This window comes from Lethenteron reissneri, chromosome 29 (genome assembly GCF_015708825.2).
Source record: "Lethenteron reissneri isolate LAM-NWPU_2019-01 chromosome 29, ASM1570882v1, whole genome shotgun sequence".
In the NCBI taxonomy this organism is placed as follows: Eukaryota; Metazoa; Chordata; class Hyperoartia; order Petromyzontiformes; family Petromyzontidae; genus Lethenteron; species Lethenteron reissneri.
This window is the reverse complement of record NC_083807.1, coordinates 9,713,736-9,732,790: the sequence shown is the minus strand read 5'-3', so window position 1 is coordinate 9,732,790 and position 19,055 is coordinate 9,713,736. Positions and strand designations below refer to the sequence as shown.

At 41.0% G+C, this 19,055-nt stretch overlaps 1 protein-coding gene across 5 annotated transcripts in view; it reads right to left on the bottom strand.

The window, feature by feature from the left end:
* The window catches only part of LOC133349228 (collagen alpha-1(I) chain-like), a 177,583-nt gene that overhangs the window by 58,112 nt on the left and 100,416 nt on the right, over positions 1-19,055 (bottom strand). For 4 of the 5 annotated variants that reach the window (XM_061562546.1, XM_061562549.1, XM_061562547.1 and 1 more), the window contains 8 exons: positions 18,997-19,050; positions 12,530-12,574; positions 9,655-9,708; positions 7,788-7,841; positions 5,472-5,525; positions 4,786-4,830; positions 721-783; positions 72-125 (listed from right to left, as the gene is read on the bottom strand). In XM_061562546.1, the coding sequence (XP_061418530.1) occupies positions 72-125; positions 721-783; positions 4,786-4,830; positions 5,472-5,525; positions 7,788-7,841; positions 9,655-9,708; positions 12,530-12,574; positions 18,997-19,050 (423 nt within the window). The remainder of the gene's footprint in view (positions 1-71; positions 126-720; positions 784-4,785; positions 4,831-5,471; positions 5,526-7,787; positions 7,842-9,654; positions 9,709-12,529; positions 12,575-18,996; positions 19,051-19,055) is intronic. The other variant, XM_061562548.1, reaches the window with a different exon arrangement.

The window sequence follows — 19,055 nt, the reverse complement described above, 5'->3', positions numbered from 1 at the left end:
AACATTCGAATGGAATGTGGTCTTGCGTTGTGTGAGTGAATGGCAATGGGGCATAGGGCAAAGAACCTCACCCTTTCTCCTCGGTCCCCTTTGTCCCCTTTAAGGCCTGCATATCCTGGGGCTCCCTGTTACACAAAACAACAACAATCGTTAAAGATCACAGAGCAGTGTAAAATATATAATTATTATTATTATTATGCCAGGTGGCTCAATGATAGAGCTCACAGCTTGCAATCAGAAAGGTTGCGAATTCAAAGCCAGGGTGAGAGTTGATTCAGCCCATCATACTGGTAGGAACCACCTGGTTCCACCAGCACACAGGGGATTATTGTGTCTGTCCGTCGTGCATCAAAAAATGGGAGGGGTGGGGCTGGGTGGAGAGGGGAGGGTGGGGAGGGGCTGGGTGAGGAGAGTGGGGAGGGGCTGGGTGGGGGGTCGGAGGGGTGGGGCTGGTCACCCCGTGGTGCCCTTATAAAACTCAACGTTTAACCTACTCACGCCGGCTTGTGCCCGCCCTCACAGTCGGCCATATTTGCCTAATACACCACGCCGCCGTTGACCCTGGCCATTGACTGAGCAACCCAACGTTCCTACCAGCTCCCTCCGCAGGTTTTTTTATGAGGTCGATAAACGAATACCACTTTGTGGAAAAGTCCTATGAGTAGACTTGCCCCTGCCACAGGAAACTAAAATCTCCACCAATGTAACAGCAAAGTTTACCTGTTCCCCCTTCTCTCCTGTGATCCCCTGGCTTCCAGGGATTCCAGTGATGCCCCTTTCTCCCTAAACACACACACAGGGCATCTTCCATGAGCACAGTCTATGAGGTCGTGCTGCGATATGGTGATACGACTATATATTGTACGATAAAAAGTACACGGTTAACCAAAGTGTTTGGTTATATTTCAAACAAACATACTTCCAAATCATAATTATTTTTGCTCATTCTTTTGTTTCAATGTACCTTTCGTTTTTAGACGAACATGTATTCATGAAATTACAAATAAAGTCATTAAACGTCTAAATAAATAGCTACTTTACCCATAAAATTAGTGCTTGGAAAAACATTTCATGGGGTGTTGGTTATACGACGTTATTGTGTTTTAATTTTATGTAATCGATTGATGAATTGTACGAGTAACTGACGGCGTGTGTGAGTGTTATGCAGTATTGTTTTAAAAGGTGCGATGATTGGAAGACTCGTGGCAGGTTTATGCTTAGTGAACTGCAGTGAAAGAACTATGTAGAAATTGTTGATGAAGCTAGTTTTAATTACTGGCGAAACCTTGTACTCAGATTGTAAATGTTGTGGCTTGGCTCTCTAACACAACCGGTGTGCTGTACTGGTGACGAATTGGCATGTTCTGTTTACGTGACAACCCTTACTAGTTGGCTGTGTTGGGTGGTGGCGGGTTTTAACGACATTTATATATTTATGAAATCTAACCCAAAAAAACCTGTATTATGAATGATATTGGTCGCAAAAGCCTACGTGCTAAACTGTTTGTTCTTAGCAGGAAGTACAGCAAATCAGAAAGACAATACAATAATAATTTTATATATAATTACAAATATGGGAAACTGACATTGTCATGATCGTCAAATACTGAGAATGTATATTGTATACTGATGTAGTCTATAATAAGATTCTGCCGCAAGCCTAATTTTAAGACTGTCATGGCATATTAAGAGGTGGTATGGTCAGTCCAAAGCTTACCTAGCCCCCTTTGTCTCTCCCGTGCTGCCTTCCACCATACAACTCTATTAAATATTAACTCAATATAGGAGAGGTGCATATTCTGTTAAGATATCAAACTACCATTGGTGGGTGATGATGTGTCTGGCCAGGAATCAATCTAGTAAGTAGTGCCATAACCGTTAGGATCCACACAAACAAAAACGCAAAGATCCCCTGTATAGCCTTTAACATACTGTTGGGGCAAGTGCTGTTAACGAGCACCTATTCATGAAGGGGCAAGTGGCCAGGACCATGCCTGGCCGCCTTTGTATTCCCAGTGCTGATGATTGTACACTGCACGAAGCACTCATTTAAGGCTCAGGACATGTTCATATATTTGTCACTGATGTTGGCCGTGTGCGGGAATCGAATTCGGGTCGCCTGTTTCATAACACAGTGTGCTAACACACCACAGTAGCACATGCGCACACACATTTTATTGCGTGTATAATTGTCTGAAAATAAATCAAACATGGCATAGCATATTTATTTGAAGGCACATCTAACAGCTATATAAATGTCGGTGCATTTCTCAACTACAGAAGCATTACTTCTAATCTGGTGAGGTAGGTCCGTCAGAAGGTTAAGACAACCGTGATAATGAGGGAAGCAAAATAAACAAATCAATCCTGAGGATAAAAGTAACTCGGGCATAATTATACAATGAAACGATATAAACAAAACTAACCACACACTCTTTAGCTATAAAGAACAATTCTGGGAATGTAGATACATTCAAACATCCATCACAAATGTGGCCAGATCAAACAGCAGAGAAATGTATATTCTTGGTTCTTTCGGAAAATTCACGTAGAAGGGAAATAATAAAATAATAAAAATATAAAACAATTAAAATTCTCACGACGTTTCGACTGCAACACAAGCAATCATCATCAGGTGTGAAATCCACAGCAAGAAAATGTCACACCTGATGATGATTGCTTGTATTGCAGTCGAAACGTCGTGAGAATTTTTATTGTTTGATATTTTTATTATTTATTATTTCCCTTCTATGTGACTTTACAGAAAGAACCAAGAATATGAATCCCTGCAGTCACGAAAGTTTTAAATCAAAATTTAGCAGAGAAATGGATCAGATTTGGGCCACGTGTTCATCACGTGCTTCTCTATGCTAATAGAATGAGGATGGTGGAAGAATCAAAGGCCGTATAACACCTCCACTTTAATGAGAGAGAGAGAGACCATTCCACTCCCAGGGCAAGAAATAAGATGGGGCCTAAACGTAGTGCAACGCCTGGGGAGAGAACAGTCTATCTTAACACAATATGGTGCCGACCTTTAATACAGGTTAATATTATCATATTGAAAAAAGCGGAGAGAATTCTATTTTTTTCTAGAATTTAAAAGCAGTAGCATACCCTCGGATTCAAGCACAGGATGATTTAAAGTACTTTTTATTACTTTTTTAAAAGTTAAAGATCTCATGCTCAAATGAGATTCTTCTTTCGATAAAGTAACGTAGATAGAAAATAAAATAAAAAATGTTTTCATTTTTGGTTATTAATATTATTTATGGTTATTTTAATTTTCTATCTACGTGACTTTACCGAACGAACCAATAATGTGAATTCCTGCAGTCACGAAAGTTTGAAGTCAAAACTTCAAGAGGAAAGATGCGACGAGCATCCCCACAAGCGTTGGCGCCTCACCACGTGGTGCTCATTTTATCCATCCGAGATCTGGTGACGGAAATGATAGGCCAAGTTGATCCCTGTTGAGAGTTAAACTCATGATTTGATTTTTATAAACCTTGCGTCTCTAACCAACTCCCCAACATGTCAGGATTATCGGACATTTTTTTAAAAATTGCATTCAAAAGAAAGAAGAGTAATCAATGCTTATTCTTTGGGTCTTTCAGTAAAGTCACGTAGATAGGTTCAAAGAAAAAACCAAAAAACAAAACCTACGACGTTTCGATCGCAACACAAGCGATCGTCGATCGCAATACAAGACGACCGCTTGTGTTGCAATCGAAACGTCGTAGTTTTTATTTTTTGTTATGTCCTTTGAACCTATCTACGTGACTTTACCAAAGACCCAAGAATAGTAATTCCTGCAGTTACGAAAGCTTTAAGTCAAGAAGCAATCAATGCATTTATAGAATGCCAACATGTCCATAAATGCTGATTTGTTTCCGAAGGCCAAATACAGCTGGGGTGAAATTCATTTTAAATATGAAGCTGCGCTACAACAATCAGAAAAAAAAACCCTGAACTGTGCTGAGATCAAAGCGTGAACTGGCCAAGCGATGCTTTGACGTTCATCATGGGCACAGCCACACTTGAGAAATGAATGGTTCCCGGTGATTATTGATTGGATCACACCGGATGTGCAGTGACTCATTATTTGCAAATGCTATGATTTCGTTACTATTGCCATGCTTAATGTATTCATGACAAATCCTATTAAACATATCCTTGACCAGGGCCGCATTATTTTGTCGGCGTCTCTTGGCCACATCTAAACAAAAGATGTCGCGGGTGTGCGGACTTCCTCGTTGGCTGCACCCCTGACATGCATTCCAAGTGGAGTTTAGAGTCAATGGGAAAGTGAAAGTTAGCCCCAGCCCATGGGCCAATGTGCAATGAGAAGCAATCGAATGGACTTCATGTCAGCATAAGAGCATGTTAATTGGTGCTGTTGTGATGGCTGCATTGAATTGCTACGTGAAGATAAAATAAATAAAACGTTTAGATTTTGGTGTGTAGGAGAACAGACACACACACAAAACTAAACCTTTTTTTTATTTTACCAGGTTAAAAGCGACTTATCCACAAGCTGCACACACGTGTGCTCAAGTGCACACACACACACACATCAACCACACACGTACTCATACTTCACATCGTGACACCATCTCACACACTCCACTCATCAAGTATCACAACTTTCACTGCGGGAGGTCGGGTACATTTTAATAAAGTAGCAGCGTATAGCTGCTAGATCAAATATAAGACCGGTAGACCCTGAGAGCAATAATGTAATAAAACACGAAAGTATCGAGTGCTGTCGAGGTCCCATCTCACCTTCTCACCTGGGAGTCCATTCCTCCCAGCCTGACCGGTCTCTCCCTGCCACATTGTAAACGACACGCGATGAGACAGGAGGCACCACAGACTTCTCCCGCGTGCTCACAGCATGGCATGAGCCGAAACCGTGTTCCAATCGGACCGCGTGCACATGTACCGTGACGAGCGTTCTAATTAGAGCTTTGCAAGCCACACGAGCGGCAGCGTATCTGGGGCCATTAACACGTGCACACGTGCAAAGGGTGTAACCGGCTCATTTGAAAAAATGCTGGCATTTTGTCTTAACCCTGCGTTGAAGCCACCCACCCCCGATTGTATCACCAGGCTGAAGGGGGTTTTCATAGGGCAAGAGGGGAAGTGGATTGCCGACAGGTTCAATTTAGGCACGGCACCCTGGAGTAGAGGTTACGGGGGTGTGAGGTATCGTGACAATGATGGCTCACAACCTCGATCCCCGGTAAATACGCCACCGCGGGTGTGAAACAATTAAAAATGTAGCCAACTAAAGCAACGCACGCATTTCTTATGCATGGGCTTCTAGAGAAGCATTAAAAAAGCGTTGTATTACTGCACACAAGCCATGTTTGGGTGTGTTATCCAACATGGCTTTAGCTTTTTTTTTGCTTTGTACATTTCCTATTTATCATTGCGATTCGGCCTGGGTAAGGAACTGCTGTAGTTACCGTTGAGCCAGGTTTTCCAGGAAAACCATCCGCCCCCGACTGACCTGCCTCACCCTAGAAAGACATACAAACAGGACAAGGACCATGCTGTTTACAATATTTTATTTATCTATTTTGTTTTGTTAGCTGTTTATTTTTATTTTAACCCTTTCACCAGATGGGGACATAGTGACCGTGTCATTTTCAATGCTATGAAATGTGTTCTTTTTTTCATTGAATGGTTTAAGAACTGTTCTGAATTGCTGTGGGAGATTCTCACAGAGATTATGATGGCGTCTGGTTGTGACTGCAGCTTGTGCATCGGTGTGCAGGGAAATTAATTGTAAAACATGATACTGAGGCCAAAAACAAGTTCAGGGACTTCAATGGCAGTCGTGTAGACACAGACTGAACACCAGACCACTATAATCCATAACATTCAATCTTATATTAAAATTAAAGGCAGTTAAGAAATGGGAAAATGCTACATTTTCAAATCAATGCCACTTCTGTTTCCAAGAAGAGTCAATGGTAGCAACATCGGTCTCATGTATAATTTCAAGTCGGTTAATGGCATTATTAGTTCACGACAACCTTTGCAAAGTATTCTCAGCTTGTTACTAAAAAATATTCAACTTCACTGTTGTGTTTACATGACTGCAGGTGAAAGGGTTACTTAAACAGATTTAAAAAATACGCAATTTGGTCACGTTTATAGTTGACATTTACATTTCAGATTGGAATTTTGTGCAGAATATATTCAAGAAAACATTTTGCCTTTTGTCACTCAATCATGCAGGAATACAAGCTGCATAGTGGCACTGCAACAGAAGCAAGCAAATTAAAACACTAAGGCAAAGCCGAAAGATCGCAGCTGAAAAAAAGAAACACGCTCACATACAAAAGAAGACAACAAATGTTAAAAATAAGCGAAAAACAATAAAATACAAACTCAGCATTCAGTGGAATCTGCTCAACACCACTACATTCAGCAAAACATATCAAACTGCGGACGTGAAAATCTATTGGACAAGTCATTTTCTTAAGTGGGTTAGGATTGTTTACAGATGTTATTTTCAGCATGGGGTGAACGATTCTTAAAATTAGAGCTTCAACATAACACAAACTAAGTTGTGCCGTTGTTATAATGAGCTAGTGTGCCACAGGGAGGAGGACGGAATTTAACTGTTGACCTTTAAATTGAGGAAGCCAGTTTCTAACCCTCATATTACCTAGCAACCAAATGTCAATGGTCAGCAGTGCTTATTATCCACTACGCAGCATTTTTGTATTACAATAAGCAGCACGTATTAAGCTGGTTCCACCGTCTTGGTTTTTTTTTCCAACAATGTGGATATCAAGTGTCTTGATTATAAGGACATTTACAGAGTATTCAGATGTGGTTGATGTTAGTGAATCGAAATCACCTTAGCTGGTAAATTTCACGCATTACACATCAGCGAATACACATGTTTTGCATCAGTCTTTGGACGAACACATTCTTAGCTTGTACAGGTTTGTATATCACAGACTCATTTACAAAAATAATTTCCCTACAGCTCAAAGTTTCTTCAATGTATGTCCGCATATTTCAAACAAGCTTTACATGTATTTTAGATAATCATAAATGCACAAAAATTCAAGCCTTATTTGAATCATCTGCTTCATGAAGGTCTCTCAATGCCGTGTTGTTCATTGAGGTTGTTTGACCATACTTCACCACACCCGTCAGTGTGGCTTGGTGAAGTGGGGAGACCAGCATCGGTAAAGATAAAACTTTACCACTTATGGTTAGCTATGGCAGCAATTGTACTTGGGTCACTGGGTTTCTCATGCAGTGCGAAAACGCACGTGCCACTGCTCCACCCAACCTCATAGTGTCGAATTCTCCTTTAAAGCCATTTTATCTGACCAGTTTCCACAGATGGGACTGTTCACAACCTCAATTCGTAACAATGCCAAACAGCAGCTTAAGTTGAGACTAATTTGTATTTCATTTGCCAAACAATTTGGAAGACAGATTACACACTAAAAATAATTTAAATGCATTAAGACTGTAACATTTCCTACATGTGCAGAACAATACCGCTGCAAGGCAGACTTTTCTGACAGAACAAAGGAATGTAATTATGTTGAGGTATACACAAAAACATTTTTTTTTTACATCACGGGCACATTCATTTCTGACAGGGCAGCAGGTCAGAATATTAATGCTATCGAGATAAACAATGGAAGCTTTGTCAAAAAACGTAATTCTCAAAATTACAGGTTCAAAATAAAATTAACGACTGAGGCCCACAAAAAAGAGGGATTTTGTGTGCCCATTATGGGGAGTACCTTCATCCCAGGTGCCCCGTGATCTCCTGGTCTTCCGCTCATGCCAGGCTGTCCCTGTAACAAGGGAACTCATTACTGCTTAATTAGAGCATGTATGGACACAGATAAAGGCTACTCGGTTAATTAGTAAGCAGACATAGTAGACATTTTTTTCTACCTGAAGTTCAAAGTGTTCACGATTTTTGGCAACTGCTGTACATAAATGAACTGGAACTAGAAAAGACAAACATGTTGAATTTAATTATAGTCTGCACTGTAAGTCTGAAGTGAAAAATCAGCATATGCATTTTAAACGGATTATTACTACAAATCGTTTATGAGGGCTAAACACTTGGGGTTGTGGTAGAGTAGGCGGCTCGCAAAGCGAAAGGTTGCGAGTCAGCCCATCATCTCCGTGAGGTCGATAAAACGAGTACCACTTCGTGGGGAAGTCAACAGTTGTTGTCTCCTATGGGTAAACTCTCCCCTGCCATAGGAAAGTGGAATTTCCACCATTGTCTCAGGGTTGTAGAATGGAGACGAGCAAAGCATACATGCTCATTTGACCCAGAAATCTCTTTGAATTTTAGAGTGTGCTATCCACACAGAGGCAAATATTAAGATGGACAATTTATACGACGCGGAATGTTCGTGGAATTTCTGTTTGCGAGTGGCTGTTAATGGTGTTCTAAACACCTTTTGCTGTGAGTGGGAGGTCTGTCCAGCACCACACTTCGCCATGCGTATCTTAAATGTCAGCGTTAAATTATCTTTTAAAGATGTCTTATATCAATAGCTTCCACGAACAGAGCTGATGTTCATATACTGCACTTAATGACTCATTTTTGGCTAAGTTTAACGAAGACTCAAGCCAAGTTTCAAATACCAATGACCATGAGTGCTGTGTGTGAACAGACATCAAGACAAGGAAATGTGCCATGCACACAGTAACATGCCAATCCATCCTTGTCTCTCCACTGCTGATGTTTGCATACCACCCCGCATTTACTAATTTAAGGCCGAGTCAACCTAGGGGAAGACTAAGACAGGTTCACATACCGCTTGCCACCAACGTTGTTTTTCCACTCCACTTACGTCATGCGCAATGAACGGGTCGAGTCACAGCGTATGACGAAAACGATTAACCGTACCCGCTGGCTCTGCTGAGCTCTGAGCTAGATTCAGATGTCTTGTGAGGACAGACATTCACGGTTTGGTTCGAGTTTATGTTAACAAACATCCAGTGGAAAACCACCAGTACTGTGCGGGCCGCGTGCTGGCATTAGGCTCAGATGTGCCAGTAGAAAACGGGTAGGGGGCCGTCTATAAATGACGTCACGCGATTTTGGACGATTTTTTAACCCCCCCCCCCCCCTTCGTCACACGACGTCACAAAAAGTCAGACCCCCTCTCAAATATGACGTCTCAAAGCTCTGCCCACCCCCCCCCCCATATAAAACATGCTTCAAATCTCTTTAAACTATTGTCATTGTAGTGCTTATTTAATGTGGTGCTGCACTCTGATGTTGTAGGAGAAAGCATTTATTAATAAGTCTATTTAATTACGTAGAACGTGTTGTCTATATTTATTTAAAGTTGCGCATTTTGATGTTACGTCACATTTCTCAACCCCCCCACCCTCCTTGTCACACATCGTCACAAATGTCTGACCCCCCCCCCCCCCGCCTAGGTGCGTGACGTCATTTATGGACGGCCCCTAGGATATTCTGTGGCTGGAAATTGAAGTCAGGCCACTGAGTTCATTGTATAGCAATTCTAACCCACTATGCCATGCCTCTCCAGAGCACACACACACACACGCCCAACATGTGTACACAGACACAATGAATAGACAGCGCAAGTTGAATTGGCATGAAATTGAACTAACCGGTGGTCCAGCACTTCCTGGGATGCCCGGCTTGCCAGTTTCTCCTGGGAAACCCTACAAGGGGGCATCACGCAATTCAAACAAATTAAAACATACACAAACACAGCTCGCAATATGAGAACATAAATTACAATAAACAAGCTATGACACAACACTATACAATGGAAACAATCACCATTGTGATATCGTGATATGCCACATACACTCGCAGCACGGGAATAATTTGCAAGTGAAGGGCAATTATATTACCATGCATCGGGGCTCATGAAAGGCTGCTTATGGGGTAACGTGGATTTGAAACCAGGTTCAAACATCTTCCTGTGTCTTGTTGTTGGTGAATATGGTGACGGTAAACAAGTTAATCACGTTTGAACCACCTCTACGGGGAGGATTTGAGTTTGTTTTATCTCTCTCTGTGTGTGTCTCTGTGTCGTCTCGCTCTGCTTGTGTGTCTGTCTGTGTGTCTCCGAGTCTGTGTTTTGTCTCTCTCTCAAATTTAGCAATCTTTGGAAGAACGTAATCAACCAGGTAGGGTGTTGACTGTTGTGTTAGCCGACTCTCTGTGTTGTATTGCATTATATTTCTAAGTTTACTAGGTTTGTTTTCTCATTCTTTCTTACCTGATGACGATTGCTTGTGTTGCAATAGAAACGTCGTTTTATCAAAATTTATTTATTTATTTAAATTCTACGTTACTTTACCGAAAGAACCAACGAGTAATGGGTGATGGTGGTTTTTGTGATGTTGGTGTGGTAGTGTGGTTATAATGGCCTGGCACAAGCGTCGTGGTGACGTCACCGCCACTTAGTGGCAAATTGCGGTTGTTGTTGTTGTTATAATGGCCGTAGCCGGCTATAGAGGTTGCTGGTTGTAGAGGTATTGCTCTCATGCTGAATGTGTTGAGTATTGTGACGGTTGTGGTGATGCTGTTGATGTTTGTGGTGGTAATGGTTGTGGTGTGATGCTGGGAGTGATTTTGATAGTCGTGGTAATTGTGGTGGTGGTGGTTGAGCATAATAATGTGTATGGTATTGGTGATGGTCAAGGTAGTTGTGGTATTGGTTATGGTTGTAATTAATATGAATGGTGATGGTGGTATTGGTCGTGGTGGTGGTCGTTGTTTTCGTGTTATATTTTTTGGTTGTACTTCTGGTGATGGTGGTGGTGTTGGTGGTAGGGGTGTCGGCGGTAACATTGTTGATGGTTATAGTGGTTGTGGTTATTGTGGTGGTGATGGTCTTGTAGCATTACTCTGGCTCTGTCCGTAATTGTCCCAGGCACAGCATGTGCCATGCGACGCTGGCAAATAGCTATCAGATTGGAAGTTTTTACTCCCAGGTAAAAAAAACAACGACGTTTTTATTTTATTTTTAGGAAACCAAATAAAAAATGTTCTCGGTATGAGTTGGAAGCCAAAGAGATGGGAGGCTATGGGCACCTATTGGTTAGCCAAGGGTGGAGGGAGAGGAAACAATTGTGGGGAGCACCATATAGCTTGCTCCTCCGGTTCAGATATCCGAGGAAGAATGTATTTATGTTGAACTTCTTTCACACTGTACATAGCCAACCGTGTTAATTGGAGGTGCAGGTGAAGGATACCAAACTAAACACCAAAAGCAGTTCTAAAGAAATGAGTTTTCAATCGAGATCATTTAAAATTGCATAGCTCCAGTGGCTTCCTAATATCGGAAGGAAGAGCGTTCCAGATAGCCGCGGAAGGACATCTGAAAGCACGTGATGCAGTGCCCGTCTTTTTACAATAGCGAGCCAAAAGCTGCTGCGAGTAGCTGCATGTACCTAGCTGCATTACCTCTGCATTCTGTGTTTCAATGGCAATTAGCATCGTGTTATTCGAATAGTAAAGATGAAAAATTGTAGAATTCAATAAAAATTAACTTCATTTTAGTTGGGCTATTACACTGTCCCTCTTACCCAACATGCTAGGCCATGCCTGTTTATGTTCTGTAAAGAATATATCACTGAAACGTTCATGTTCACGATGCAGCTCTGTCAACGTATGTAATAAATATATAAAGATGATTTGATCAATTCAGCGACATATTAACAGTGCACAAATTGGGTGGTGGTCCTGCGTTGGTCGTAGAGCACAAGCGTAATTAACAAAAAACACTCAACACATGCGTCAATAACAAGCTCTTGAGAGTAAAAACATATAATCGGTGACATTTTTGACAATGGCCCTTCTCCAGAAACGGTGATTGAATCCAGCAATGCAATGCAAAGTGTATATTGCCCTATGCCTACAGGAACACATGTTCCCACAATGCAATGTGCCAGCAACATTTTTATAATTTAGCCTTCAATCAAAATTGTTGATTTCATCATAAATACTTTTTAATAATTGAAGGCTTTGGCTGTTACCCAATAGCTAACATTAGTTCACCATTCATATTACAATACAAAAATAAAATTGGTCATCATAAAACATGAAATAAAAAGAATATCATCAGGTCCTATGTAATCCAGTGCCGTCTCCAACTGTGATTATCCACTCTGTCTGGTCTCTTTATTCGTGTGCGATGAAGAAGGGCCAAAGCCTAAATGACACCTATTATTTTATTGGGGCCACGGTGTTATTTACCCATGTGCTGGGTTAACAGTGATGTATTACGAAAGCATGCTAATCTTGAGTTTACCTATGTGGCTTATCACCTTTCAACTCGTGACCTCAATGGTGCTAAATAAATGTTCCCGATGTGATGATGCAATCGTTGCGCTAACCAACCACCATTTTTTTTTATATAAATGCGAGAGCATGCATAAACTAAAGAAAATTAAAACGTTTAAATGCCCTGCAGAGATCACAAGACTTTCGTGTGTGAAAGGGTTATTGTTAACACGTGGGTGTGCATACCATCGGACCGGATAAACCAGGGGGCCCAGGAAAGCCAGGGGGACCCTACGTGAAACAAACAACGGAGACATTAGCTGGTGCGGCAAAATAATCAATGCACAGGGCAAAACATAACATGTATTAAGATGATTGAACACTTTATTTTCCACACAGATTCATAAAAATCAACCGGAACCAATTAATATTGTCCCTATATGTTTGGATACAGGCGTTAAGCACACAATACACAACCATGGGTCAAAAACGATTGTCCTACGGGAAGCGTTGTTACCACCGGAGGAATGCAGATTGTTTTCGTCTCTACCAACAGAGGAGGAGAGACTGCCCTGGTGTGACAGCCAGCACACACCCCACTTGCAATCCAGAGGTCGCCGGTTCGATTTGAATTCCCGGCGGGGCAGTTGAAACGATGGTGCAAGTTTCTTAAATCCTGTCCTCCCAGCAGCGTGTCCATGGGTACGTACGTGAATGGTTAGTCGCGTACATGGGTATGGGGATGGTTAGTCATATACATGGGTATGGATTGGTTAGGCGTATATATGGGTATGGGAAGGGTTAGTCATATAAATGGGTACGTCATTGTTAGTCGTATACATTGGGACGGGAATGGTAAGTCGTATATGTGGGTACAAGTGGAGGTCCTTTTGATCAAGGCATATCAGGGCTGCACCTTCACATTTTACTAACAGAGCTCTGCACTCTTGTGAGCAGGGAGACCATCGAAGACAGATTCACATCTGAATTAAATGGTCATCTTTTGTTCATGCCGTATGGATCAGCAAGTTCGTTATCGGATAAAAATGAACATTAGTGAAGACGTGAATTGGGGCCTTAGTGTGAATTAAGAGAAAGAGGCAATTATAAGCCCCCACAAAAAAAAATCACATTCAACAACATACATTTTCATCAAATAATACGAACCTCACATTTTTGAATAGATTAAATATAATTGCTTACAAATTCTAAGAATATTAATTTGTCATTAGACTACGCTAATGCATTTAACTTTGTCATTAGACTATGTTAATGACGTGATTAAAATGAACGCTTGTGTTGCAGCATAATTAGAAAATATGATATTGCACAAAATGTATACGTATACATTTGCACCATCACGCACTAACATCTATATATAACATACTGCACAACAATTAATGTAATTGTCACTCATTTGCAACACTGTATAATAATCCAATACAGTATAAGAAAATCTGTTCATGTAATATAACAATCTATCAATCAATCGGAAAATACTCTTTGGTTCTTTCGAAAAAGTCACGTAGGTATAAAATAAAATAAATTCTATTTTATACCGACGTGACTTTACCGAAAGAACCAAAGAGTATGGATCCCTGCAGTCACGAAAACTTCAAATCTAATTTAGGAAATACATTTTCCTTAGATGATATCAAAAGTAATATACTATACAACATTTTTATATATATAAATAAAAGTATGTCTTTCTGTTCTGAATACAAAGCCACACCGTTAAAGCTATCGCCACCAAACTTGGCAGGGTTGCCTTTGAAAACCCCACGGGAAACCTGAAGTACATAGCGCGCCAACATTCTTCTATATGTGGGTGCACAGAGCCTCCGAAAGGGCACCCCACACGCTCCCAGTAATGGCACCATCCCGAACTCAGCACGCATCAACCTGGCCACGCAAATCTCACACTTACATAATGACCCCATCCTGCCCATGAAGTTAGCCTAACAATTGCCGTTGATTCTAGCAGCCAAAACCCCGTTGGTGGTGATTCCAATTAACGGTCAAACTCCGTGAGCACGCCCACCATAGTCTCTCTGTGAGACAAACGGCATCGTTCACTCTTCAAAACAAATCTCCGCTTTATCGTTGTGTACCCCATTGTGGGCACGCTTTATAAAATGTATTACAGGCCCCATGGCACGGCAATATCTTAACAGTTGCTGTAACGCCATTGACCCCATCCTCCTTCTGAATACAGCGATTTAGCCACTCTACATTCGCAAAAGATAGCCGCAAGTGCCCGGGCAATGCCTTGTATTTCCCGCTTGTGTTAAATATACAGTAAGCTTCATAATGTGCCACTTACAATAACAATTGTACATTCGAAACTGCTGTAGACGCAAAGTAATTACAGCGATTTAATAACGCGTGTTTGTTTGTACCTTGCACGAACCCAATGTGGGGCAGAACAATTTTCGTGTTATTCCCGTGTTCAATCTACAAACTAAATGTGATATCTAAATATATTATGATGTTGGCTCATTAATGCCACGTAAGCAATATTCCAAACAATTATCTTATAATCTGTGGCAATTAGTAAATTGCAGTACGCATTGAATAGTTGTAACCATTACATTTTTAGTTTGCAGTTACACACGTGAACACTGGGGGGCCGTCTAACACCGCGGATTCAAGGAGCTGCTGGTGCCGATTCAAGACATGGATGATTCCTGTCGCAATTGACAGCACACAATGCTCGTCCATGTTGTACGAGGCACTATCCAGCAATGCTTTGTAAAGTGTCTCCCATTGCACACACACACACATATCTTCATATGAATGTCAGCAAATTGAGTGATCATTGATTTGATTGATCTCCATCAGGGCCTTTATTTAGGTCTCGATTGGTCTTCGATTATAGATCAAATAGGGTACCCTATTTTCTAAGCATCCAGCTGAAATTGAAAACCAATGCCAGGTACTGCAAACAACTCCTGATTTTTTTTTATGGAACAGTTCTATATGAAAATTGCACTGTTACTGGTTCAGCTTTTTGTAATCAATGGGCGATTCGAATATTTTGGCTCAATCGACATAAGCGAGGTTTTGGAATTTGTTTTCTCGCTCTCTAAAACATGTCTTCGAATTTCTCCCTCGAGTAATTATATCCCGACGTTGCTAATGTATGTCAAAGCGCAGAGCATTATGTGAACTTTGGATGTGCCCCTTGAAAAAAAAGAGACTTTGTAGAAATACTTTCCGATACTTCTTCAGTCAGCCCTCTCTTTTACCACAACCACACAACAACAGTATTCCTTCATCTCTGCAGATACGTGGTATGGTTGTATGTATCCGACAATGCGCTGTACTGCATATAAAGCGAACATTCATTCTGTGCTATTAACTGCTGGGGGCAAATGCTGTTCGTATGTATGTTGCATGCACGTACGTTGAACCTCTTTCGCTCTGTACAGCCAACCCTGCTAATCGAAGGTCCGGAGTGTAGTATGACCAGTGCCATGTCTGGTCACCTACCTTTCCTCAATGATAACGTTTTTACACATTGCAACCGATAACCATATTAAAGCTGAGTCATTAAATCGGGCTCAGGGCAGGATAAAACTTCAATTGCCACTTATGCTACACATACAGTACACAGAAATCAAACGCAGGCAACCGTAATCACAATGCATGGTAGCCGCTGTGCCACTGCTCTCCAAAAATACAAAGATCCACCATATAGCCTAAACAGACGATTGGGGTAAGGGCTGTTCGCGAGCACGTATGAAGCCCAGGATGGTACACGCGTGAGTGGGTAGCCAACACTACTCCCACGTGCTTTTTGTCTCAAAAATAGCAATTTATACACATTGCACCAGGTACTCATTTGAGATTGAGTCGACCTAAGAAAGGCACAGAACTGGTTCAAATAGTAGTCACTTGTGTTGGCCATGAGTGGGAAACGCACTTGGGTCACCGGGTTTCTAACGCAGTGTGCTCACCGTTACATTGGCTCTCCCCATTAAATGCACACTCACATAGTGTGCCTTTGAAAGTTGCGATGAATCCAATTGTTTGCAGAACCAAGGTGCATTTCTATGTGAATTGTGAAAATGCTGAAACTATAGAACTCACAATGCAGACATCTGTCTTACTTGAGGAGGTCACTCCACGATCTCGGTGATTCTGGTTTCGTACTATTGGACTGGCTTAAGCGCCCTAAGCCAATTGACCAACTAAAAAGATGTGTTTTTTTAAGTCAGCCAAGAAATTAATAAACGTATATATTACGTTTATTAAGCAGCCTGCGATTAAACTGTGTTCTCAAGTGCACTGTGTCATCAATTAATGCATGCAAAAAACATGTAACATTCAAATTGGTTCTTCACTTAAATTTGGCTCATTTCCAGCTCTGAGAATTGCAAATATTGGTTTGACTCTTCTTGGTTCTTTCGGTAAAGTCACGTAGAAGGGAAGTAATAAAATAATAAAAAATAAAACATAATAAAATAAAATAATTCTCACGACGTTTCGGCTACAACGCAAGCAGCCGTCTTCAGGTGAAGAATGAGACAATGCCAAGCTAGGAGCTTATATATAAGCTGCGTTGGAGGTGGAAGAAAGAGCGCCTTAACAAAAGAATGTGCATATGAAGAGGAATTTAGCATATTCATGGAAAATGCGTAGGAGGTGGGCGGGGGGGTTTCAAAGTCATATTATGCCCATGCATTATGCAGGATCAACAGCACCAAGGGGGGGTGCAGGGATTAGCAGTAACAAAGGAAAGGAATATTAATGATATGTAGCTGCAGTTACTCAACCACCACGTAGAAAACTAAAGTATAAACTACATAAAAAACTAAAGTATAAATAGCATAGCACCATCAGTATACTTACTATACTCTACACTAAGCTGAGTTACTAACAGCAAGTAATACATTACAATTCTACGTCGTAAAAATTATATAATATGCTTCCATCTAAACTTTATTCTATTGCATCACACGAGCATATACCGTACTATATACTGCCAACATTAAATTATATACTGTATTGCTGTAAACCAACCTATATCTTATACATTTAATATAACACTATGTATTATTCTACCCACCCTAATGTGTGTCGAAATGGTTTATTACGTCCTTCCAATGATTGCTAAGCCAGAATCCATCTTCTCGGTTAAAATTGTCTCTGTGTTTGTATATGTGGATCGCCTCATGAACGAATCTCTCATGATAGCCAGATGGCTTGCAGAGAACCTCTGTCTTGGAGAAGTCAATATCATGTGAGCCCACTGAGTTGTAACAGTGATCTGCCACGGCTGAGGTGTTTGTCCTACCGTGTTTCAGGTCAGCTTTATGTTCACAGTGGGCGTGGGCTAGAGGTCACCTGAAGGGAACTCAAGAGCTACCTCTGTGGTGTCTGCTTCCTTGGGTCGTTAACTCACGCGAAGGGAAGTACGGATTTCCATTCATGAGTGGTTGGCATGTGGGAGAATACTAGATTATACTGGAAAATTAAGGGCTCACGTCCAAAGCTCCACACAGATGGATTCAATCCAACCCACGTCTCCCAAGTACAGCATTAAAGCAATTTGCCACTGCCCCTGGCTATAATATGATAATCTAAATATTCTTCAAATCTACATACAAAAGAAACTAAAAATAAACCATAAACTATGTTTTTATTTTAGCAGGTAAGGCCCACTGGGCTAAATAGTTATTTTCCAAAAGCGACCACGCTACAAATGATAGCTCATTAAAGTGACTTATCACGTCGGAATTTGTTGCAGTAAAATACTCAAAAACATGTTTTTACATCTGGAGGGAAATATCGGAGTACCCGGAAAAAAATCCATGTGACCACGGGGAGAACATGCAAACTCCAAGTATACAGGCGTCAGAGTCGATATCAAACCTACAACCTCCTTCATACCAGGTGAGGGAGTTAACATCTCAGCGCCGCGCCACGGCGCTCCAAAGTATACATTGTATCTTAACAGTTATCGTAGATGGAAAACAATACATTTGTTATACATGTGAATAAACGTTTGCAGAAAAATTGTATGAACCTGTGGACAAAATTATGATTTGAGGTATTAAGCATATTTTTTTTTAAATGCCAGCCTTGCTCATGCCACGAATGGCAAAGGGCCACCAATTAGAGGGTGCTCGAGAAGGTATTTGGCCTACTCTTCCACTGATACGAGATGTCATGTAGGTAAAAAATTAAATCTTCTTGGTTCTTTCGGTAAAGTCACGTAGGAGGGAAGTAATAAAATAATAAAAATAAAACATAATAAAATAAAATAATTCTATTATGTTTTATAAAATAAAATAATTGTATTATGTTTTATTTTTATTATTTTATTACTTCCCTCCTACGTGACTTTACCGAAAGAACCAAGAAGATGGATCCCTGCAGTCACGAAAGCTTTAAATAAAAAATTAAAATAAATTAAATCACGAAGTTTCGGAAGCAACACAAGCTTCCGTCATCAGGTGTAACCGCTCCAGTAAAATTGCTGTAGCATAGGGGTGTGTTGCTTCCGAAACGTCGTGATTTAATTTATTTTAATTTTCTACTTAACGTGACTTTACCGAACAAACCAAAGAGTATGAATCCTTGCAGTCACGAAAACTTCAAATCTAGAAGTCATGGAAGGGGTTTATATTACCCCACACTCTATGCAATCACACGTGGCCTCCTGATCGAGTCAATTTACCAAAAAGAAAGAGTTACCCCAATCTCACCTGAGGTCCCCTTGGTCCCTCGTTGCCCGGGGGTCCTGTTTCTCCCCTCCTGCCCTGCG